Source organism: Taudactylus pleione, unplaced genomic scaffold, assembly GCF_031769625.1.
Source record: "Taudactylus pleione unplaced genomic scaffold, aTauple2 ptg000479l, whole genome shotgun sequence".
NCBI lineage: Eukaryota > Metazoa > Chordata > Amphibia > Anura > Myobatrachidae > Taudactylus > Taudactylus pleione.
In genome coordinates, this window is record NW_028284881.1 from 12237581 (window position 1) to 12263562 (window position 25982).

Below are 25982 nucleotides of genomic sequence, written 5' to 3' on the forward strand. Positions count from 1 at the left end.
ATGTACTCGCCTTTATTATAAACCATTGTAATAAGAGTCATATGCTAACGAGGGTGAGAGTATGGTGAGGAATTTGGCAGTTATTTCCAGTCATATGTATTTGCTAGAAAGTTATGGTGAGGTACCGAATAGTGCACTCAGGGGTGTGTTTTGGCGTCTGTGGGAAGGCAATTGCTAATCAGCTAAAAGGATGGGAGAAGCTGTTCATTTTGGAAATGTTTGACTCTTACACCATAGGGACACTTTCTGAAAATGGATTTATTCGGGATTCTTAGCATTAATCAACATAAAATACTTTAAAGCTTTTTGTTAATTGCAAATAAAAAACACCCAGTAATTGATTACCTAAGTATTTACCCTTCTTGCTTTAATACTTGGTATAAATATATTTAGCTGTAATTACAGCTATCAGTCTCTTTGGTGAAGTCTCTCCCAGCCTTTTCTATATTGCCCCATCAGGTTGGATAGGGCAATCATTAGGCAATAGCATTCCAGAGTTTCTCAATGCATTTGATGTTTGGCCTTGACTGGACCACTCCAGGATATTTAGAATTTTGTATTATAGTCACTCCAATGTGGCTTGCTATATGATGTGGGTCATTGTCTTGTTGAAATATAAAACATATATTGTTTGGCACTTCTAACTGTTAACAATATAGCACATCCAGGCTTGATATAAAACGGTTTTGTGGAACATCTACAAATCTTGTGTACAGGCTATGGTTCAACGTGTACTCATTATACGACTTGACTTAAATACACTATGGGGAAAAGTCAATATGACACAATGTGCCGTTACGGATCAGTCTGCCAGCATAGAAAGCTTTCCCTTGCACCCAATAGATAAACTTGCCATATCATTACCTTCATTTGGTACACATATAAATTACACAGATTCTGTGGCTGACTGACTTCAAGTCTCCATGTCACCTGGTTTTAATCAGCCACAGATCCTTTGTAATTCACGTTCCCGAATTAAAGTGATAATATGACAAGCCAACACATAGAGGTGTGAGGGCATACTTGCCGATCACCACCGCTACTTCCTAAATATAGCCAGTAAAGTCTGTTTGCTGTGTATTATCCGCATTCTTGTGTAGGGTATAGTTTGTGTACATTGTAACAGTGCTCTCTTCTGTCCAGATTACGCTATATATTAACTGTACAGTTGTATAAGGTATAGTAAGTTGCACACACTTTCAGAATTCGTGTGCACGGCGCTCATCCATTTACTTTTGATTGAGCACAGCCCTATGTACACTGTTATGTTTAAACATTGTACATTTTACACCATGGAATGACTGTTGTACACTTCTTATCTAGTTTGTGTGTATATTATTTGCATCATTGTATGCTATAGTATAGGTACATGAATTGCACTGTACACAATCCACAAATGTATATTATGCTTATTATTGTGCCAGGATCAAAGATTGTGGATAGATTATGCTGTCTACCACAGTCTTTATGTATGGAGTGCTCAGCTGCTCATGAGCCCACCAGAGTGAGTCATAATGTGTATGAAGCCAGCCCCAGAACCTGTGTAATTTAAGAGTGTCTCGGTTTTGTGTGATTGTGTGACAGTGTGTGGCCCTGACGAAGTTCACACCTAAACAAAAACTACACCACCATGCCAAACTTGGTGGAGCTAGGAACTAAAATCTAGCCATGCATAAAGGAAAAACAGACACCCACACAAACACACATCTTCTTGCATATTATATAGATTTTATGTTAAAAGTATTGAAAAAAGTATTGAAAAAAGAGAAAATAAAATCTACTGTGTACAATTATAATAATATGCCGTTATCTAGATGGTCAGTAATTTGAATAAGATGTAATATAAAGTTTCAACTTAATTTTTCTTTATGATAAAGAGAACTTTGATAGGCTAGAGACATTTAATAAGTACAGTAAGGATCTTCTTAAATTGCTGGTTTTCAATGTGTCTCTGTGTGGGTTTCAACTCTCCAAATTTATCAGAGGCAAAACCACTGAAAATTAGCTGCCAAACCACCATTTTCAATCTAACACACTGCAAATGGGTGTGGTATAATAGATCAACAATAAATAGGTCGACAGGCAATAGGTTGACCGGTACAAAAGGTGGACTGACAAATGGTCGACAGTGTTAAAAGGTCAACAGGCTCAAAAGGGCTACACACAAATGGTTTACACTTGTTATTTAGCCCTAACCCTCCCCTACTAACCCTAACCCTCTCCTCGGTGCCTAACCGTTCCCTCCAACAGCCTAACCCTCCTCCCCAAGTCCCTAACCTTAAAACATTTTTGGGAAAAAAAATTGTCGACCCGGGGAGGGTTAGGGATAGGCTACAGGGAGGGGGGGGGAAGGGTTAGGCACCCACCCGGGGGTGTTAGGTTTAGGGTGCGGAAAGGGGGGTTAGGGTTAGGCACTGGGGGGGGGGGATTATGGTTAGGATGGGGAAGAGGGATAGGGATAGTATACTTACCACCCCTGTTGGGATCTTCAGCGTTAAATCCTGACGCTGGAAGCCCATACCCAACCCGGAGTAGGCTGTTGTCAATGTGAGAATATGTGTGTGCTGTGGTGATGTCATATATTCCAGGCCTTTCCACATGTGTTGGCTGTGTGTGCATTTATGACGTTTTTATTAGCCGTATATTGTGGGGATCACCTGTGTAGCTGCAGCCATATAAGAAATAGGAGTGGCCTGGGCAGCCATAGAGGGCTGTTAGGGATGCAGAATTTCTTGTTGTGCAGGCAGCACATATCTCTCAACCAAATGAATCTGTAATCTGCATCTTCCTGTGTGTCCTCTGCAATTCCCTGATGGTCAGTATAATGTTGTAGAGTATGGAATTCATGGAGATGCCAGGGTCCTGTAAATAGAAAGATTTGTATATCACAGTAATGGAAATGATCTGTTACCTGAAAAGACTCTCCTCCTACTTCATTATCTTCCTCGGGTTGCTGGGTGCATAGTGGTAGGACGTGACTTCTTATGAACCTGTATATGGAAACATGGGACATTTTAGATATCAATTGATGTAGACTTCAATTTACTAATATATATTTTTTACACCGCCTGTTTTGTAGTCAAAGTATGTGTAATACATGGCATATTAAAATATGTGCTTGGGGTAGCATCAATGAATTACAATGTATTGTGCTTTTTTAAATATAGTGTAGTAGGATATACTTACCAGCCTGAGGTTGTGAGCGAGGCCTGTCTGCCTGGCATCGAATGGTTGCAAGGCTTCTGACATCCAGGCCCAACAACGGGGGGACAACCATACTGGGCCCTGAGGATCAGAAGGGGCCCAAGGATCAGGGACAGAAACAACGGGGCAGCAGCACCTAGTGAAACTTTTTAAACAGCTGCAGTGTTGTGACAGCAGCCGTCCAGCCGAAGTCCCACCCACTGACACCCTTCCCCAGTCAAATACCGGGTCACGCAGGGGCTGGTGCTCCTCCTTGGCCGCATCCCCTGCGCCCAGCTCCGGCAACACACCCCTCCTGCTTCCTTCCTGTTCCTCCTCTCCCATCGGCTTCCTTCAACTGCCCTCTCGGTGCGAGCAATGTTTTTCAATGTGCGCATGTGTATACGCTTCGTATTGCACGTGCGCAAACTAGTACGAGCGATCTGGAAACACTCGCTCGCCAAGCATAGACAGCCCAGCTGAATGAGTGACAGCTCAAGCGTTTGTGGGTGGTAACAGGGGTAGGCCACTTGAAACGGGGGAGTGGAAGTGCGAACACAGACGTGCCTGAGAATTTTAACGCCATTTCAGAGGCGTGCATAATTATCTGCCAGCGTCATAGGACACGTCACTTGGTTGAAATATACACTGAAGTGCTCGCAGTGCTTGCGGCAGGGTATGGTCAACCTCAAACGCTGCGATTGCATCCAATGGTGCTCGATGTAGCAATGGTTTTATTCACTTCCTGGAGATGATGTGCGCAAGTGGGCATCTTAAGACAGGCTGGTGGGCGTCTACATACACAAAGTGATCTCTCGCCAAGACATAGTGGGCGTGCTTATGCCTTGCCGTGCGATCGCCTGCCTTGACGTCACTTAGCCGAATTTCCATACGCTGAGAGGGAGCGATCGCATCTAGCGAGTGGGTCTGAATCAGGCCCTCAGTGCTTACAAATAAAACGCAGAACTATAGCCAAAAAGACAATGACTAAGAAATTGTAAACTGACTAAACACAGACACAAGGCAATTTACAAAATACACTAATCTGTCCGCTTGTTGGGGCAATGAAACCACTAACTGCTGGAACCCCTTATGAATTGTTAGAAGACAGTCTTATATATTGCAGATGAGGTAGAAATTGCACATTGTTTAAAATAAGCCATTACGAAAAAGGTAGTTTTTTGTTTTGTTTTGATAAACCCACCCCCCCTACCCCAAAACACAGATTCTCCTTATACTCTGGTGCTTTTGACGGGTTTGCAACCATTGTGCAGCTTCAGCGATACCGCTATATAACAAATGTGGAAGTTTGGAGGAAACAGTTATCGGTGTTGTGTGGTGGTGGCTTCAGACCCACTCCAAAATAAAATACCACTATAAATTAATTAAATGTAACCAATAAGGATTTGTACAAACTCTTGAAATTAAGTAGGGTACACACTGATAGATATATTGCCCGTTCCATTGAACGGGTGAAATATCTATAGTGCATCTGCTGGTTTGTACAGCGGATATGCTGGTTTGAACAGCGCATATGTCTGTAAACAACGTCATTCTCAGACATATCCGATCTGCAGTGTAGCACAATAGATGAAGCTATATCTTGCAGATATATCATTTCATCTGCTGGTGTATACGAGCGACCTGCCAATCTCCCGTACACATGCTGCAGGGGCCTGTGGATGAAGATTAGTCTCCTACATCTACATAATTAGACTAACATCTGGGTCACACAACTTTTTTTTATGATTACCTTTCAGGGAATATAAAATAAATCCCTCCTGCACCATGATAACTAGTCCTGTCCCCTACTAGTATTTATATCCGAACTATCACATCCCTCCACAGCCACACCTAATAGCCTTTTTCCCTATTATCATATTGTTATGAAAACTCCAACCCTGTTTATAATAAAGCTTAAAATTAATAGATTACAGTACATGGCAAGTGGGAGCCAATATTTAAAGAATGAACCACCAGCAAGGTTCCTTCACGTCTTAGCTTGGTATGTGTAATAAGTATTGTATGCGTCTGTGCTATACTAAACCCAGCTAAGATGATTTCATTTATTTTGTATAGAGACTATTCAGACCTCCATCATGGATAGAGTGACAATCGCTTCTGTCTATCAGGCCCATATCTGTTATCTAAAAATCATCCCCTTGGACAACTGATTGACAGATCTCTTGGCCTATAAAATTGCAGTTACTTTTACATAACAATTTTAGAATCTGAGGACCACTCAATCACTAAGGGAATCTAAACCAAGACTGATTCATATTATACTGTTTTTATCCTTAATAGCTGGAATCCTACTGTGTGTCAATCTACAGAGAACCAACCCCTTATCTTGATATTTATCTATTCATCCTTTTGTTGACCCCTCTCAATTCATATTGCTATAATCAACTTTATTATTTGTGTCATGTCATCCTTACAATAAAATCTAATCTAATTAAATTTAATATCCCACAGCAGCCTCTGTCTGACATTGCTATATATATTATCGCTAAATGATAGATATCGTGAGTAATAGCCCACTATGTTCTGTAAGAAGTGTAATCATTATTATTTATTTTAAAAGAATTACATATACCCTGTATTACTAATTATAGATGGAAAAATGGTGAGAAACAGGTGATTGCGTAGCAAAGCCCAGTATAGTTAGCACTTAACTTGGATCACTTTTATCATGCTGCCCTCCACAATAATAGGGGGGTGTTTCCTTTTAATTTATTTTTATTCTTGAATTTTTTTTGCATTTTCCTAAGTGTGTTACATTTATGTCCTAGTGCTGTGACCACTATTGCAAGTTTTTATGCTCCCATAGGTAAAATTTTTATTTGTTACCATTTTATTCAGCAATATTAAACTACAGCCTCTCTGCAATAGATACGAACACTGGTCACCACCAATATTTGATTTAATTAATTTATTAATGGAGGCAGCTGGTGTTACAGTGGCAATTTATTGTATCACAACTTAATAACAGGACACTTAGGTCTCTAAGAAAACTGATACATTATAAGTATACAAAACAAGGCTAGTATAAAAATATATATATAGCCACATTCTGTATTTATGCTAATGCTGGGAGTATTTTATATCTAGTGACCGCAAGTTGGCCATGCTTAGGAATTAGGTTTGTAGTAACAGATGTGCAAAATTAAAATGTACGTTTAAGTGTTTTCTCTTTTATATTGTACTCTGTCTTTTAGCATTACCTATGTAGTTATGTTAAATATCTTTTATACACTACAGCTCATTAATTTCAATACACCACCTAATCAACGACTTTTCGGAAAGTATTGAACAAAAGAAGCTAGTTTATGATGAATATATATTTATTTTGGCAAATAGTTTTGTACTCATTGTTTACAAATAAATTGATTTCCTTACATTTTTCTCTCATCAAAGTATCCACCCTTAGTGGTGATCCAGTAGTGCAAACGCTGGGCATTCTGTCTGTCAACGTGCCTAAAGTTTCAGCACCGATTGCAGCCCACTTGTCTTGTAGCAACTCCCAAAGGTGATTTTGGCTTGTTACTTGCACATCTCAAACACCTGTCCAGATGATCCCAAAGGAGTTCAATTGGATTGCAATCAGGTTCTTCAGCACCTGTTGTCATTGTTTTGACTGAACATACTTTTTGCAAAGACCAGAGGTATGTTTTGGGTCATCATCTTGCTGTAGTGTGAAACCACGACCAATAAGTCGGGTGCCGGAAGGGTTGGCATGGCGCACCAGGATGTTATTGGTAGCATTTGGAGTCAATGATTCCTTTGATTGTTATGAAGTCACCAACCACACCACCTCCAAAACATCCCCAGAACATAATGGAGCTTCCTCCACGCTTGACTGTAGGCTGAATGGAAACAGGAAGCATGCGCTCGCCTGTCACATGATGAACGAACTTGCGCCACTTGGACTGAAACTTCTCAAACTTTGATTCATCTGTGAAAAGAACCTTCTTCCACTGACTAGTGGTCCAGCTCCTGTACTTTATTTATGGTCCTAAGCCAGCGTTTTTCAACCTCTGTGCCGCAGCACACTAGTGTGCCGCGAGCGGTTGTTAAGTGTGCCACACAGTCAGATCTGCCGTATTGCAGACCGGGCAGCGCTGAGCTCATCTGAGAGACTCAGGCACGCACGGGTCATCACCTATGCAGACGCGGCGGCGCGACATCACAGGTCACACACGCCACGTTTCCAGTCAGACTGCCCGCCTGCCGGCCAGCTCCCCGTGGCCCTTGCAGATGATCTGCATGAAGGCCATCAGCCCCGCAATGGTGGTCGCGTGGCTGGCTGGTGAGGCAGGTAGGCTGACTGGGGGTGCTGATGGCCTTCATGCAGATCATCTGCAAGGGCCGCAGAGCTGGCCGGCGGGCGGGCAGCCTGACTGGAAACGCGGTGTGCGTGACCTGTGATGTCACGCCACCGCGTCTGCATAGGTGATGCCAGCCAGCTCTGTGATGCCAGCCAGCTCTGCGACCACCAGCCAGCCTGTCTCACCAGTCAGCCCCGCGGCCACCAGCACCGCCAACACGCCTGCCTGCCTCACTATCCAGCCAGCCCCACAGCCACCAGCTCCAACTGCTCAGCCAGCCAGTCCCATGGTCTCAAGCCAGCCTGCCTGCACTCTGCTGACAGCTTGGTATTTGAGGAACAGGTAGGGACAAAAAAATGTATATTAATATTTTATGTGGGAGCCAGTGTACTTTGTTTTTTTGGGGGGAGCAATTTTTGTTTTTTTCTTTGGGGGTCAACAATGTCTTTTTATTTTTTTTTTGTTTCTGTGGGGGCCAATGTATTGCCTTTTATTCCTGTGAGGGCCAATGTATGTGTTTTTTTTATGTGGGAGCCAATATGTATGTTTTTTCCAAGGTCTGCATCTTGTATAGTGTGCCTCCAGTTAAAAAAGGTTGAAAATCACTGTCCTAAGCAATGGTTTTCGGCTATGCTTGACAGTCGCGATCGATATTCTTCCTTGTTTCGATCAGAGCAGCACGGATCTGACGAGTTGTTTGGAATCTATCCTGTTTGGAACACACTCTTAAAAATTTGTCCTCCCGTTTTATGGTCACTCAAGGTTGTCTAGGTCGTAGGTGATCACATACACTTGTTGTTTACAGCGTATCTCTTGAGGGCACACTGCACGTCACCAAGAGAAACCTTCACGAGGCGAGCAATTTCACGCAAACTATGCCCTGCATATTTCAAAGCGACTATGGCAGTTCGCTTTTCGATTAATAACTCCTTCCTGGGAGACATTTACGAGACCACTTTACATGTTTTCAAAAGTGTTCACAGTGTCACAATACAAGGTGAACACCAGAATTCTTCCACTGTGTATGTGTTGACGAATTGGTTTCAAAACAGCATTGGGCATGTATCTGATATCACTATGAGCTCCTCGTGACCTTGCGGGGGTAATTTGTTTATTTTTAGGGATCAGACATTATCTGGCTGTTAACATACATCCCAACTTCTTTACCTCATGAATAGGAGCCTTTATGCACGGTGCAGCCACTTGCCCGCACCCGCGTGTCATAGCACGTGACCTGATTTTTGTGTAATACACGTATCAAGTTTATCCTTTATAGAGAGTTCAAAGAATCTGGGGGTGTATTGCAATGAATGAACTGTAGTGTATGTAAATTATTTTATTTACTGGGGAACATGTGATCATTATCGCATATTTTTATTGCGTCAAAAGATTCTACAGGGTCTTACAAATTCATAGTGAAATAGAGTGTAGTACAGAGGTAGAAATCAGACAAGCAAAATGCAGAACATTTATGAAGCATGTAACACCAAGAAATTACATTTAAAATGCAATAAGGGCCATCTAGCCTTGTGTGCTTCTCCTTACTTTACTTTCATCTACTTCTTACTCCACCCTAGGACACCTAACACTTGGTTGCTTATGCTCTGTTGCCTATTTGGGTGTTATTGGTCGCTAATGTAGCAATGTATGTTATCCATGTCCTTGTATTGTACTGTAAGTCGCTGGTCACCAATTATACTTTGTAAGGCGCTGCGGAACACTTGTGGCGCCATATAAAATAAATGATAATATATTTTAGTACCAGTATTTATACACACACAAAGCATAACACAAGGATACACATGTAAATGAGTCAGAGCGTGGCAGCAGGCAGGGCTACTTCACGTTGAATACATCAAATCAGTGCTAGGTTGTATTTAATTATTGTTCTGATTAATTAGACATGACTTTTCGTGTGAGCAACTGATTTGGTACCCATACACACTTACCAATTTGCCGCTTGACATGTCTAGACAGACATCACAACTGGACGGGCATTTAAATTTTCCCGCCCAGTTATGATGTCGCTGGTTCATGCGGCCAACATAACAGGTTGGCCAGTCGCCCATACACACAGGCAGATGTGCACAATATATGTTTGATATATCGCATCTGCTGTGCTGCACAACCGACGCGATATATCTGCACGGAACGATATATCTTTGTCAGCCTTACGAACGGTATATCGTGTAGTGTGTACCCAGCATAACAGAGAGGAGCAATGTAGGAAACTTCCTGCAGCACTGATAATAATAAAGGGGCCTTTTGTTAGCCAAAGGTGCAAATGTGTATTGTCAGAGCAAAACCTAGAATGTGTACCGATACCATTTCATAAATAATATATATATTTATATATATATATATATATATATATATATAAATAGGTTACTGATGGGGCGCTTTTGATGAAACACAACTTTTTCATAAATTGTAACATTCAATACACTCCCTCTTTGGACTTATATGTCTTCTTTCTTTTTGAAGAGACAATTTCGCTGTTGTTCCTACTTGTTTCTCAATTCAAATCAATTAGTCCAGATAATGAGCTTGCTTCAAGTCCTCCTCGAGGTTCTATAAAAAGATACCCTCGTACCAAGACAACCAAAAAATAGGCCCAAGGCCAATATTAATAAGCAACTAAAAATTTTAAAAATTATAATATTCCTTCATTTAAAATTCAACAATGTAGTAGATGAACAATTTCTTACATAATATTGATAATACAACCAACCGATCTTTGAAGAAGGATAACATACACCTTCCAGTCGGGGAAATGTTAAAATGTAGTGTCCACCTTTCTTTTGAAACCCAATGCGTTTCGTCTCTTTATGAGACTTCCTCAGGGATAAATCTCAAAATAGGTGTACACACTTGTGTTTAAGACCAAAGATTATTATACAGTTCCCTGAATCGGATATTATGGACCCTCATAATTAAAATGCATAGACCTATGCCCGTGGTTTATGATTGACCGTCTAATAGTTGACTCGTAGAAACTTAAAAACTGGATACGTGCTTATGCTTCTCAATCCAACTGCATAAGCATAAGCACGTATCCAGTTTTTACGTTTCTATGACAAATTCCGGTTTTCGGAGCATCTCTTCTTTGGCTTGCATGAGGCTCACACAACCATGTGTTACCCCACTTCCGGGTCTGGTAACTCCGGACACCTTAACCAGTACTTTTCCTGATACAGGTGTCTATGTTTGGTCGATTAATATACAGGTATATATTGTGTTTGTTGGGGGATGTATTTTGCTGCCCATGATGAAGGTGTCATAGTAAACATCGAAACAGCTGTCGGGCATTGTATGCTGGGGTTGACCTGTGATAAGTATCTATTTTTCACATGGATTTACTGACTGTTACTTCATGCTGCTATACATGTGTTTTGGTCTCCAGTCACCCCTATGCCGTGACCTCTTTTTTCACGAATATGCACTTTATTGATGGATGCTATCTATGGATCCTTTTTGTGATGGATTAAAACTTTAACAATTATTGCAGGGATGTGCTGGCTCTCTCTGCTCGATACAGTAACATTATATGTCCTGTGCACTCTTATCTACTTAAGCTGGAGTGTGTGCTGTTTGGCTCATGAGGAGATATATATATATATATATATATATATATATATATATATTAATCACGTCTTTAAAGGGATCTTATGACTGTATCCAGCAAATAATTAAAATCGATTTTTGAGTGATAAGGTAATAATTTGTGTTACAGGGTGCGTGTGTATGATATGCGTTGCAGCAAATCTCTCTGTTCCTTGTATGCCCACAACTTGGGAGTCTCGGCCGTACGCATGGATGACTGGAAGGTGGTCTCTGGAGGAGAGGAGGGTCTGACCTGTACTTGGGATCAGAGAATGGGTACCAAATTATGGGAGATGCATGCAAGGTACTTTTTATTGCGTTATTTCATGTCTTATTCATTTGACTGTAAAGGTCAATTTTTGTAAATACAAGTTCCTGCCTTTATACATTGGTTAAAGAAACTCTCTCCATTGTTTGCAGCTGAAGGACCTCTCTTCTAAGAGGAAGGTGGTTACATGCAGTTCTCTGCGTAAAACCAACCACCAAAATCATGTCATGTACCAAAATTTTGCAGTTCTACAATTCTTAGTGTGCTTTTTGAACTGATAATTGCAAACACACGGAAGAGAACAGCCATCTCTTCCCCTTCTGGAAGGAGATCCTTTATCTACTGGTAATGTTAGATTTATTCTGCTAGATGGTGCATCTAAATATTTTTTAAAAAATTAAGCAGATACAGTCAGGTGCATAAATATTGGCACATTGACAGAATTTTCATATTTTGGCCTCTATTCACCACCACAATGGCTTTGAAATGAAACAAACAAGATGTGCTCTAACTGCAGACTTTCAGATTTAATGTGAGGGTAATTACATCCAAATCAGGTGAACGGTGTAGGAATTACAACGGTTTCTATATGTGCCTCCCACTTTTTAAGGGGCCAAAAGTAATGGGACTATCAACTCAAAAGCTATTTCATGGACTGTGGGCTATTCCCTCCTCATTTCATTATCAATTAAGCAGGTAAAAGGTCTGGAGTTGATTCTAGGTGTGACATTTGAATTTGGAATCAGTTGCTGTCGACTCTCAATATGAGATCCAAAGAGCTGTCACTATCAGTGAAGCAAGCCATCATTAGGCTGAAAAATCAAAACAAACCCATCAGAGAGATAGCAAAAACATTAGGTGTGGCCAAATCAACTGTTTGGAACATTCTTAAAAAGAAAGAACGCACCGGAGAGCTCAGCAACACCAAAAGACCCGGAAGACCACGGAAAACAACTGTGGTGGATGACAGAAGAAGTATTTCCCTGGTGAAGAAAAACCCCTTCAAGAACACTCTCCAGGAGGTAGGTGTATATGTGTCAAAGTCAACAATCAAGAGAAGACTTTACAAGAGTGAATATAGAGTGTTCACCACAAGATGTAAACCATTGGTGAGCCACAAAAACAGGAAGACCAGATTAGAGTTTGCCAAACAACATCTAAAAAAGTCATTACAGTTCTGGAACAGATGAGACAAAGATCAGCTTGTACCAGAGTGATGGGAAGAGAAGAGTATGGAGAAGGAAAGGAACTGTTCATGATCCAAAACATACCACCTCATCAGTGAAGCATGGTGGTGGTAGTGTCATGACGTGGGCATGTATGGCTGCCAATGGAACTGGTTCCCTTGTATTTATTGATGATGTGACTGCTGACAAAAGCAGCAGAATGAATTCTGAAGTGTTTCGGGCAATATTATATGCTCATATTCAGTCAAATGCTTCAGAACTCATTGGACGGCGCTTCACAGTGCAGATGGACAATGACCCGAAGCATACTGCAAAAGCAACCAAAGAGTTTTTTAAGGCTAAAAAGTGGAATGTTATGCAATGGCTAAGTCAATCCCCTGACCTGAATCCGATTGAGCATGCATTTCACTTGATGAAGATAAAACTGAAGGGAAAATGCCCCAAGAACAAGCAGGAACTGAAGACATTTGCAGTAGAGGTCTGGCAGAGCATCACCAGGGATGAAACCCAGCGTCTGGTGGGCTGTAATTGCCTGCAAAGGATTTGCAACAAAGTATTAAAAAGTAGGGGTGAGCGGGTTCGGATTTCTGAAATCCGAACCCCCCCGAGCCCCCCCGATCCGAGGCCGATCCGAGTCAGGCTCGACTTTTCCCGCCTGACTCGGATCTGAAATCGAGGCAAAAAGTCATCAATCCCGCCTTCCGGGTCTCGCGGGTTTTGGATCCTATATAAGGTACCCGCGTCGGCGCCATTTTCTCACTCGGCTGTGGACAGTGAAGAGGGAGGGTGGGAGTTAGGGCTGGCTGGGCTGTGTAGTGCAGTGTAGTGTTGTGCTGTGCTGCTGATGTCCATAGGGGCTGTGTCCACTCCAAAGTCCATAGGGGATGGCTGGACTGTGTTGTGCAGTCAGTTGTCCATAGGGGCTGTGTCCACTCCAAAGTCCTGTGCAGTGTCCCAGTCCTAAAGGGGTGCTGTAGTGTTGTCCAGGGGGTGCTCTGTCCATCAGGGGTGCTCCCCCCAAGTGCAAAAAAAAAAAATAATTTTTCTGTGTTTGTGAATTGTGTGCACAGTAGCCGCACGTGCATCAACAAAGTAGTGCCAAGCGTGCGCCTGTGTCCCATAAGTAAAGAGCGGCTGGCTCATTTCTTAAAGGGTGGTGTAACCCACAAAGTGCACTACTCTCCAGCAAAAATAAAAACATATTTTCTATGTTTGTGTGTGCCTTAGTCGCACGTATATATCAAATCAATATAACATAAATGGAGGACCAAACTTTCTCCGATAAAAATAAAATAGGGAAAGATCAAGAACCACTTCCTCCTAGTGCTGAAGCTGCTGCCACTAGTCGTGACATAGACGATAACATGCCATCAACGTCGTCTGCCAAGGCCGATGCCCATTGTCATAGTAGAGGGCACATACAATCCCAAATGACAAAGTTCAGGAAAATGACCTTAAAAAAAACATTTAAATCATCTGAAGAGAAACGTAAACTTGCCAATATGACATTTATGACACGGAGTGGCAAGGAACGGCTAAGGTCTTTCCCTATGTTCATGACTAGTGGTTCAGCTTCACATGACGATGGAAGCCCTCCTCCCGCTAAAAAAATCAAACGAGTTAAGCTGGCAAAAGCACAGTGGAGAACTGTGCGTTCTAAGAAGATATCACAAATCCCCAAGGAGAGTCTAAGTGTGGTGGCGGTTGCGATGCCTGACCTTCCCAGCACTGGACGGGAAGAGGTGGCTCTTTCCACCATTTGCACGCCCCCTGCAAGTGCTGAAAGGAGCACCCACAGTCCACTTGCTGATATGCAAATTGAAGATGTCACTGTTGAAGTACAACTGGATGAGGATACTGGTGTAGCTGGCACTGAGGAGGAAGTTGGCGAGGAGGATTCTGATGGTGATGTGGTTTGTTTAAATCAGGCTCCGGGGGAGACAGTTGTTGTCCATAGGATGAAAAAGCCCATCACAGTCATGCCTCGGCAGAAGACCAAACATTCCACCTCTTTGATCTGGCAATATTTCTATCCAAATCCGGACAACAACTGTCTTGCCATATGTACCATATGTAAAGGTGAAATAAGTAGGGGTGGAACAAGTGGAACAGGGCAGACTAAGGACTATATGACTGTGACAGCCCACTGGGTAGATGTATCACCTTACGCAGCAACAACAGCAGCGTCACCAGTAGCAGCATCTCAGAAACGCCAGCACGTTCCAAGGCAGGCTACGCTGTGTATCACCGGTTTCAGTAAGAGGCACACCGCCGACAACCTCTTAGAGAAACTGAGGGAAATCATCGCCCAGTGGCTTACCCCACTTAGACTCTCCTGGGGATTTGTGATATCTGACAACGCCACCAATATTGTGCAGGCATTACATCTGGGCAAATTCCAGCACGTCCCATGTTTTGCTCACACAATAAAATTGGTGGTGCAGAATTTTCTGAAAAGCGACAGGGGCGTGCAGGAGACTCTTTGGGTGGCCTGAAAAATTTCCGCCCACTTTCACCATTCAGCGACTGCGTGCCGAAGACTGGAGCGCAAGCAAACTCTCTTGAACCTGCCCCGCCATCACCTGAAGCAAGAGGTTGTGACGCGGTGGAACTCAACCCTCTATATGCTTCAGAGGATGGAGGAGCAGCAAAAGGCCATTCAAGCCTATACATCCACCTATGACATAGGCAAAGGAGAGGGTATGCACCTGACTCAAGCGCAGTGGAGAATGATTTCCGTGTTGTGCAAGGTTACCCTACGAACTTGCCACACGTGAAGTCAGTTCAGACACTGCCAGCTTGAGTCAGGTCATTCCCCTCATCAGGCTTTTGCAGAAGCAGCTGGAGAAAGTGAAGGAGGAGCTAAGACGGAGCGATTCGGCCCGGCATGTGGGACTCGTTGATGAAGCCCTTCATTCGCTTTGCCAGGATGTCAGGGTGGTCAATCTGTGATGTAACTGTCAGCTGAAGCGGAACGTGACACATCAACAGCTCCTTCTTCATTTTCTCCCGCAACTGGGGCTGCCAGGAAAAAACTTAGGTATCCTAAGCAACCTGCTGGCGGTGATGCAGGGCAGGCAGGACCAAGTTTGGACATCTGGTCTGGACTGAAGGACCTGGCAACAGTTTCTGACATGTCTACTGTCACTGCATATGATACTGTCACCATTGACAGAATGGTGGAGTATTACATCGGTGACAGCATCCAAGTAGGCATGTCAGACAGTCCGTACCTGTACTGGCAGGAAAAAGAGGCAATTTGGAGGCCCCTGTATCAACTGGCTCTATTTTACCTGAGTTGCCCCCCCTCCAGTGTGTACTCCGAAAGAGTGTTTAGTGCAGCCGGGAACCTTGTCAGCGAAAGGCGTAGGAGGCTGCTTCCACAAAATGTGGAGAAGATGATGTTCATAAAAATGAATTGCCAACTCTTCCAGGGAGACCAGCCTCCAGAATGTACAGAGGGACCTGTGGTGGTGGATTCCAGCGGGGACGAGTTAATAGTCTGTGAGGATGAGGATGTACACAACACTGAAGAGGGTGAGGAATCGGTGGATGAGGAGGATGAGGATGACATCTTGCCTCCGTAGAGACAGTTTGTGCAGGGACAGATTAATTGCCAGCTTGTTTTGTGGGGGCCCAAATGAACCAATCATTTCAGCCACAGTCGTGTGGCAGACCCTGGCGCTGAAATGATTGGTTTGTTAAAGTGTGCATGTCCTGTTTATACAACATAAGGGTGTGTGGGAGGGCCCAAGGACAATTCCATCTTGCACCTCTTTTTTTTCTTTGCATTATGTACTGTTTGGGGCCTAGTTTTTCAAACTGCCATCCTGTCTGCCACTGCAGTGCCACTCCTAGATGGGCCACGTGTTTGTGCCGCCCATTCGTGTCGCTTAGCATAGCCTTTTGGACATAAAAACACTATTGTGAGGTGTTCAGAATAGACTGGAAATGAGTGGAAATTAAGGTTATTGAGGTTAATAATAGCATAGGAGCAGAAAAACCCACACATTCTGTGATTTTAGCTGTTTTTATTCTTTTTTTTTTTAAAAAATACAGATCCAAAACACAAAACCCAGAACCCAAAACACGGAAGGGTGGTTTTGGCAAAACCAATCCAGATCCAAAACACGAAGAAAGATCCAGATCCAACACCAAAACACAAAACACGAAAAGTGGCCGGTGCACACCCCTATTAAAAAGTGAAAGTTAGATTTAGGATTGTTTAGTTTGTCCCATTTACTTTTGGCCCCTTAAAAAGTGGGAGGCACATATAGAAACCGTTGTAATTCCTACACTGTTCACCTGATTTGGATGTAATTACCCTCAAATTAAAGTCTGCAGTTAAAGCACATCTTGTTTGTATCATTTCAAAGCCATTGTGGTGGTGAATAGAGACAAAATATGAAAATTCTGTCAATGTCCCAATATTTATGCACCTGACTGTAGCTTTACTGGCAAAACTGTTAAATACTTTTCTACTATTACTGAAACAGGCCCATATAAAATACCCTTCTGCTGCATTCTACTTTTGTGGCACTAGATGGAGCCATGCGATTGTGTTATTCATAAGGCAAGAAATCATATCAACACCCTTATTACTTCATGTAGTATCTTTTTTTATTCCAATCTTTAAAACTTCCTAAATGATGAATATAATATATGAGCAGTAAAAAAAGGTTTTAAATAGGGCGCAAAGAGTGTAACATTCAAATCTTCTTTTCCTCAATGTGTGTTGCTTTAGGAATCTGTGTTAACTTAATACTCTTGTATGGTAAACAGAGAAAAATAAAACAGTTCATAGTTTAGTATTAATTGCTGAAACTGACACCCTTGTGTCCCATGTAACAAAGTCTCCTTTTAGAAGCAGTAACACCAGATCACAAGAATGAAACGCCCTTGAACAGTCATTGTTTGGCAGATTCTGTATTTCTGCCCCCTTTTTACTCTTAGGTAATCTGATGGAGTGCATGGCTCTGGTCAGTCCGGTGTGGAGACTTCACCAGATTGTTCTCTTATTCTATTCTTTTGGTGATAAATGAATTTGTAAGAATCTTCTGTGTGAAAGAAGCAATCCAGAGAGTTTGCTGAAGGTGTTATTGATACGATCACATCAGTAAGGAAATGACCTATAGGGGACCATAAAGAAGGTGCGTGTGGATGATTGCACCATTCTAGATGTGGTGGCAGCAAACACTATTCTTTCCTTTCTGGTGTGATAAGAGAACAGACTTAGGGGTCTATTTACTAAGCAGTGTTAGGAGACAGAGTGAAAAGTGATAAGGTGGCAGCCAATCAGCTCCCAACTGTCATTTTTCAAACACAGCCTGTGAGATGGCAGATGGGAGCTGATTGGCTGGCACCTTATCACTTTTCACTCTGTCTCCTAACACTGTTTGTTTAGTAAATATCCCCATTATTTTGTATCTTGTTGTTTTTGGTACTTGGACATACTACACTGAGGCTATTAAGAAATGTGTGATATTAATCACTAAAAACAATACCCCTACGAAGTGTTTTATTTTTTATTTATTTATCATATCGGTGGATTCCTAAAGGAACATACTGGTTATTCCTATTTGTTTATGTACTTTGTAAGGCGCTGGGGAACACTTGTGGTGCCATATAAGTAAATGATAATAATAATAATTCCATGCCAATTGGACCAGTTTTGAAGATCAACCTGCTGATTGTGCTTGTGGAGTCGGTGACCATTGCCCCTACCCACACTTTGAGGGCTGTAGATTTGCTACTATTGCATTTTGTGAACTAAAAGGTTCCCAAAGTTAAGCTGGGTACACATTAGAATAATGTTATGAAGGACAGAACGATCCCTCGTTCTGTTCTTCACTACCTTGAACAGCACCGCATGCGATTTCGTCCAGTTGGTCGTGCAGCACGCCGACCGGACGATATCGCTAACGACAGTTGGAGCATGAAAATTGGCTGTACACACTGAACTTTCCGGCCGATATGTTGTTCCGCTTCTCCTAGAAATAACATATCAGGCCAATATCGCTCCAGTGTGTACCCAGCTTTAGTCTGACGTATATATGCCAACTTTCATGTAACATTTTATCAAAATTAGAGATGGTCAGGTGGGGACTCCTGGTCCTCTTGACATGGCATGACCCATATATTAACGAGGAAACAAAGATTTAAATGAATCATTCTTTGTGCCCCATGTAAAACCTTTTTTGTTTTCATGTATTGTTGTTTATGAAATATTAGTGGACTTCTCTTGGCTTTTTGATTAGAGCTGCATAGGTTCTGCTGTTTTTGAGTGTCCTACCATCCCTTCCATTTTCTATTCATATATAATAAAATATACAATCAAATCCAAAATTAATAATAATTTTATATCCATTTATTGTAAAATAAAGACTTCAACAATGGTTTCCATACCTTCCTCCTCTGAGTAAATAGGTGCATGCAAATATTTTTATACAAAAAAATATCTTTGTCATGTTGGCTACAATTATATCTATTTTACTATGTTTTTTTTCTCTGTAGACACCCTGTCCGCTATATCTGGTTTAATTCCCAAAGCTTGATCACTGCAAACATTCCTGACGAGAAGAGTCCCCGTGGAGCCAGCATCATGGACGATGACCTTACTGCTCACCGAAGGTAACACTTGTGTAATCTAAGGCTTCTTTTTACTTTTACCCACTAACTGAATTAATGTGTAGAACCTGACATATCAGTGTTATGAGGTGTACTGGTTTTGTCCATTTTTCCATGAACCATATTGCATTTAAGTAGAATGTACGTATTTATATAATGTACATATGTACGTAGAATGGTTACTTGGAGTTTGATCACTCCAGTTAACCATTATCTATAGTACTAAAAGAACAAAGTGTAAATTTAAAGAAATAAAATGCTCAAATAGCTGAATACACCACATGCCAAAATCAGAGGTAAATGAAGCATTGAATTAGTCGGTGATGATGGAAAACACCCAGATAGATCACACAAGCTATTGTTTCTTATACCACTCCCGCCATTTCTTAATGGTCCTTGGGGGTTGTTTGGAAATTTGGTGCATAGTTTGTTACCAGCAAAAATTACCCCTGGTTAACATGCTAATGATACTAATACTTTTTCTCCATCATACCTTAGACACTGGACCCTTGAGCATAGCGCATCATTTAGGCCATTGCTACTTTAAATTTTACTTGGTTTGTTATTTCTTTTAAATTTACTGATAATGTATTTGAATTGACAGCTGCTATGGTGATTCTGTCAACCATCATAATGTCAACTGTTATGATGTTGACATTGTTAAAATGTCGACATTCTCAGAATGACGACAGGTTGCAGGAGGGGAGAGGGTCAGGTGCTAGTGTTACTCAACATCGCACCCATGGAAAGTTCAGGTGCACACTCACTGTCAGCTGAACGCCAGACCTGGAAGACATTGCTGGAGCTTCTGGACCCGCCAAACAAGGTAAGTCACTGCTGGACCACCAGGAACATTTTGTTGACGTTCTAATCATATTGATGTTTTACCAGTGTTGACATAATGAATGTCGACATGGACAATGTGGACATAATGACAACTTAACGTCAACAAACTATACCCAATCCCAGCTATGGTCATGTGTGCCAATAAGTTTCAGTCTGAGGAGGTGCCGTGCTCCACCTTTGTACCACCTTTGGCAAATCTCCTAACATGGGAAATCATGTAGGGTGCTGATGTAGTCACAAAAGGGGAACGGGCAATAGCACTAGATCACATGACTATGCCTCCTCTTTCCTTCTGGGGGAGACACGGTGACCTTCTGATGGAGCGTGGTGTCCACAGAGCCCATGCTTCACTAATGAGGACAGGAAACGGACTAACCCACCACAGTCCAGCATTAAGGCATTGCAGATGTGCTCATTTCAGGACAATTTGCACCCTGCAGCTCACTAGTCACACTATTAATCACAGCAGGTTTATTATCCCAGTACCTGTAGAACACATGGGGATGGGTTTCTTCTCCAACCTAATTTTGATTGCGAAACCAAAGGAATTCTTTCTGATTTGAATATTGGGACACTTGTGGATGAATAGGTTCAAAATGTGATTATTATTTTTTTAGATTCGTCGGCAACTGCATGAAACAAGACAAGTACACGGTTCCCATGATAAGAAATTCCATTTGCATGTTCCAATCTTGGGAGGTTACCTGTGCCCTTTCAGATTTGTGATTCATCCCCATCCTTTCTTTTGGTATGGCAGCACAAGTGTTCACAAAAACTGTCAGTCATGTGCTGATCTCTATATGGACAAAAACATTCACTGACTTTGCTTCGGACACACTGCCAGGAGTCCCCTGTTTTTATTATTAGATTTCAGAAATCCAGTCTGGTCTCTGCTTAATGCAGTGTTGGCTAACCTTGACACTCCAGCTGTTGTGGAACTATATATCCCAGCATGCCCTGCCACAGTTTTAGCATGCGCTAATAGCAAAACTGTAGCAGTGCATGCTGGGTTATGTAGTTCCATAACAGCTGGAGTGTCAAGGTTAGCCAACACTGGCTTAATGGGTCTTTCTTGGTCTGCTGTACGATACTCGACAGCAGAGTGTTATTCTTCCAGAGGACATCATTTTCTTTTTATACAGGACAGTAAGGTATCTTATGGCTCTCAAACAACATTATTTAAATTCTGTATGCGAGTCCTAGGAAAAGTGGTCTACACATTGATAGGCTGTCTGTCTCCAACAGTGCTTTAGGTGCTTCTCTGGCTCAAAGATGACAACAATACAGCCACCAGTGTCCATGACTTGGGGCTGTCACTCTTCAATTCCGGTTCAAGGGTCTGTGTCCCCTGCTGAACCCAAGCTTTCAATGTTCTAGAAGTAATAAGGGTGATACTGTAGTTCTAGGTCATCTTATGTTGCAAAGGAAAAAAACATATGGATTCAGTCAAACAACACCATCAAAATGCAGTGCATCAACCATCAGGGAGGCATAAAATAATTTTTTAATAAAGGAAACCAGCAGTATCATGCACTGGGCAGAGCAAAATGTTCTTGCAATATCAGTTGTGTTCATAGAAGTGATTGAAAATGAGGAGGCCATTTACCTTAGCAGGCACATCTTGCATTCTATAGAGTGGTCCCTCCACCCGGATATCTTCCAAAAGAATTTGTAAGAAGCGGCCAGCCAGGTATTGACATGATGGCATCTTGTTTTGAACCACAGAGAGCTGCTCCTTTGTGCATGGACCAGGGATCTGCAGGTTTTACTGGTCAACGTCATGACAGTCTCATGATATTTTCCTATAATTTACCTTTTTCCTCTGGTGGTGATGCTTCTGAATATTCTCAGGATTTCCATAGGTCCATTGTGACAGTGGGAGTGATAAAGTGGACAGAGATAAAGTACCAACCAATCCGCTCCTAAAAATGGCAGATAAGAGCTGATTAGTTAGTACTTTCTCTCCACTTTATCACTTTTCAAGGCTTAGTACATCTTCCCTAGTGTCTTATACAGTCTGATATTAGCGTGACATGCTATAACAGAGTTGAAGTTGAAGCCATGTCGCTGAGGAATAAGAAGTTATGTGACAGTGTGGTTCGGCCCATGCTCAGGGCAAGAGAACCTGTTGCAGAAAAGAATAACCATAAGGTAAGACAGACTTCGGTGTATTGGTATGATAGACAGAAGTTTCCAACTATAGATGTGTCCTCATACACCATATATCCTTTTTGTGCCATATGGCGCAATTTTGCCACGTTTTCCTGAATTTTACATCTGACTTTGCTTATATTGTATTAGGTACTTAGGATTAATATTTTTGTAGCAAATTAATTGATATAAAGTCGCAGATGGCGCAGGTCACTCATATCGGAGCTGTCTTTTTTGCCTTTTTACCCTAGACTGTGTACTTTTTTTCTCCATTGTGCTACCTCTTCCTTTGCATCTTCGTTCACTTAGGGCCTGATTCAGACCCGCTCGTATGCGCTCGCAAGAGGGTCGATTGCTAGGCAGTGCGCACGTGCGAGCGCAAAAAGCACTTGTTGATCGACAGCTCGCCCCGTTTGGAAGGCGGGGTGGGGGGGTGGCTGGGCAAACGGAGGCGTTCCTGGACGAACACCTGCCGTTTGTGGGCGGCCCTACTGACATCACTCGAGATGTCAGTAGGTGGACTTCCTGCTCTATTAGAGCAGGAAGTCCACTGGGGCTTGCGGCAAACAAGACCCTACCGCAACGGTCTCATCGCAAGCCCGATGGTCGCTATGGTCTTGACCATCACCTGGCCGCTCGCATAAGCTGTGGGTGGTAACCCACAGCTATGCGAGCGGCCAGGAGGCTGCAACTAAAAAAACAAGCGGCCGCCCTGATTCAGAACGAGCCTCTGAATCAGGCCCTTAGAGCATACTAGGTACTCATATTCGTATTTTGGTGCGGCTAAGTTATAAAGTCTGTGGCACGCTTAACTGGGCTTAAATATGGCGGGATTTGAGGATCGGTGTATGTGGACACATCTGTTATTCTTTCTAGCTTACTTGCACCTGTTTGTACAGGATGGTTCAGATAAACAATTCAATTTAAGTTCTTTAAATGTTTTTTCTTTCAGTAGAAGATAGCACTCATGGCAATAGTAAAGTCTTTCTTTGCACATTGGTGATCAGTGTTATAACAGGTCTTTGCGCCAACACCCCAAAAAACACTGAGAGCAGGAAGATTGGTACCGAGCTCGGGTTGGGAAAGCAGTTCAACAATTAAAATATCGACACTCACAAACTTGGGATAACGACATTTTAATACTGTGGTTTTAATACTGTGGTTTACAGTATTTTAACAGTACCTGCTTTCTAACTTCAAGCATGACATCACTTTTGAAGTTGTAAACCCAACACTATTATAATGCTGTAAATGGCATTATTAACATGTTAGCATCCCATATTCAACTTCACAGTCTCCCCATTGTTAGTGTTGTTATTTTAACTGTTGAACTACCAACGTAAGGGCATTCCCTGTTCCTTTCCAGCCAATCTGCAAGGTGGTAAAAAATGGCAGGCAGCCTCATCACCACTTTATCCTCCACTAGTCCTTATGGGTCTTGAGTTTTGATGACATTACAACAATTTTCTTTTCAACCATGTAATTTAGTAGCGTTAAAGTTTTATATGGATGTTTTTATTTCTTCTCTTTGCTATTTGCACTGCTCTTTCATGACAATAGTTCAGTTCTTTATATAAAATCTTTTGTTTCAACCTAAGGTGTGAAGTGTGATACCTTCACTCTTTGGATGTCACTAGGGCCTTGCAGATCTATGACCCAGGAATGTTACATGTCAGAATATCAGCTGGTCTTATGTTTACACTGGGGGACTCTGTGAGCACGCCCATCTGAACCCAGCTTTGTTATTTCCCTAGGGTTCAGTGTCCCCCATTGAATAAAAGAGAATCTGGATTGTTATACTCGCATGTAATCCTTTTCTTTGAATCCATCTCAGGACACAGCACGCTATTCTCTAGTTTTCCTGTTTACCTAGGTTAAACATTTTTCTTCTTCGATCCTCCATGGCAGCCTCACCTTGGGGACCTTGGGGTACAGGACCTGTTCCCCTAGTATATATATGGATATAGGTCCGCCCCCCTCCCCCTACTGTATGTATTCGGGCCCTTCCTCCTCCTTTTTTTTCTTCCTGTCTCCTAACTGTATAGATGTAGAGTAGGGAAGTTTGTTATTTTTCTAACTAAATAGAGCTTGATCTATATTGCCTAGTGCTCCCTTTGTGCTGCAGGCTGAGTCGGAGTGGCACCCCAGAGTTGTCATCAAGAAGGCTGATGACGGTGACCGGTGCTAAACGGGGTTGGCTGGGACACCCGCACTACCGTCCATGGCAGCTTCCAGGAGCCGGTGGAGCGATCAGTGTGGAGCTCTCAGCTGAGTCCTAAACAAAGATGGCGGTACAGCGTGGAACCGACAGGAGTGCGCAGGCTCGCATCAGTGAGTCAGGTGATGCGCGGACCAGTGCGGCCGCCGTCACTGCGCATGTGCCCGACCAGGCCAAGATCAGAGTTCTTTAAAATGGCGTTGCACTTTGGAGGAGGAGAGCAGTGTTTTCTCTTCTACCAATCCATAGATCTGCTAAACGGAGGTTTGCAAATACTCAGAATTGAATCTGAGCCTTCACAATATCTTCTAAGAAACTTAGAGATTATGCAAAAAGCCATTGAATAACTGTGCGAGGCCTCTTTGAATGTTGTATCTTATGCCGCAAGGTCTATGGCTACTGGGGTAGTAGCTAGGAGCGTTATGGTTGCGAACTTGGATGGCTGATGCAAATTCAGAAAATAGATTGGCAACGTTACCGTATGAGGGCTCTTTCTTTTTTGGGAGCAAATTAGATTTCTTGATACAAAGGATGACGGGAGATAAATCTAACCGACTACCACAGGATAGGAGAAACATGTTCAGTTTTCCTCATCAAAACAGTACAGAGAAGCTAGTACTTATAGACCAGGTCGCCAGTATAACAGAAGATATTCTTTAGGGATGACCAGACAATCCTTTCAGCAGAATTTTAGGAGTGGTAATTCCAGACAGCAATGACTACAAGGCTCCTATAGAACTAGCCGTCTGTGGAAGATTGTCTCAATTCACAAGCACATGGACTCACGGTGTTCAGGACATGGGTATAGGATATAATATCCACAGGATACCGAATAGAGGGCCCGATTCAGAGCCGCTCGCTAGATTCGTTCGCAAGCAGCCAAAGTATGCAAATCCCACGATCGCACGGCAAGGCATTAGCACGCTCACTATGTCTTGGCTTGCGAATGCGGTGTGTATCTAGATGCCCACCAACCACGCCCACTTTCCCACATCACGTCCAGGAAATGTATGCAACAATCATTAACATCGAGTAACATCGGACCCATATGCAGCACTTGTGGCTGACCATCCCCTACCGTAAGCACTGCGAGTGCCTCAGTGTTTAATTCAGCCATGTCACGTGTATTATGATGCTGCGTCTTAATTATGCACGCCTCTGAAACGGCATTAAGACGCTCAGACGCCTGCGTTTGCACCATCACACACCGATCGATCATCCCATCACCACCCACAAACGGCTTGTCCTGTCAGTCATTCTAGCGAGCTAGCGATGCGCAGCGAGCGAACGCTTCCCGATCACATGGACTAGTTTGCGCACTCGTACTGCGACTTATACGCAAGCGCACATTGCAAACATTGGCAGGCTATGTGCGAACGCAGCCTAGCAAGCGGGTCTGAATCCAGTGCAGAGTTCAAAGAAAGACCAGAAAGAGACCAATTTGTACAATCAAGAATGCCAATTGTGAGACCGGAAAAGATTACTATGGAAGAGAGTTTGGAAAAACTAATCAGACTTCAAGCAATAAAGCCAGTACCCATTGTGGAAAGAAAAACAGGTTTTTATTCACC

General features: G+C 42.6%; 1 protein-coding gene across 2 annotated transcripts in view; it reads left to right on the forward strand.

Moving 5' to 3' along the window:
* Positions 1-25982, forward strand: part of FBXW8 (F-box and WD repeat domain containing 8) — a 135813-nt gene that overhangs the window by 106060 nt on the left and 3771 nt on the right. Inside the window, exons 9-10 of one of the 2 annotated variants that reach the window (XM_088449240.1) lie at positions 11245-11418; positions 19083-19199. In XM_088449240.1, coding sequence (XP_088305366.1) covers positions 11245-11418; positions 19083-19199 — 291 coding nt within the window. The remainder of the gene's footprint in view (positions 1-11244; positions 11419-19082; positions 19200-25982) is intronic. The other variant, XM_088449241.1, reaches the window with a different exon arrangement.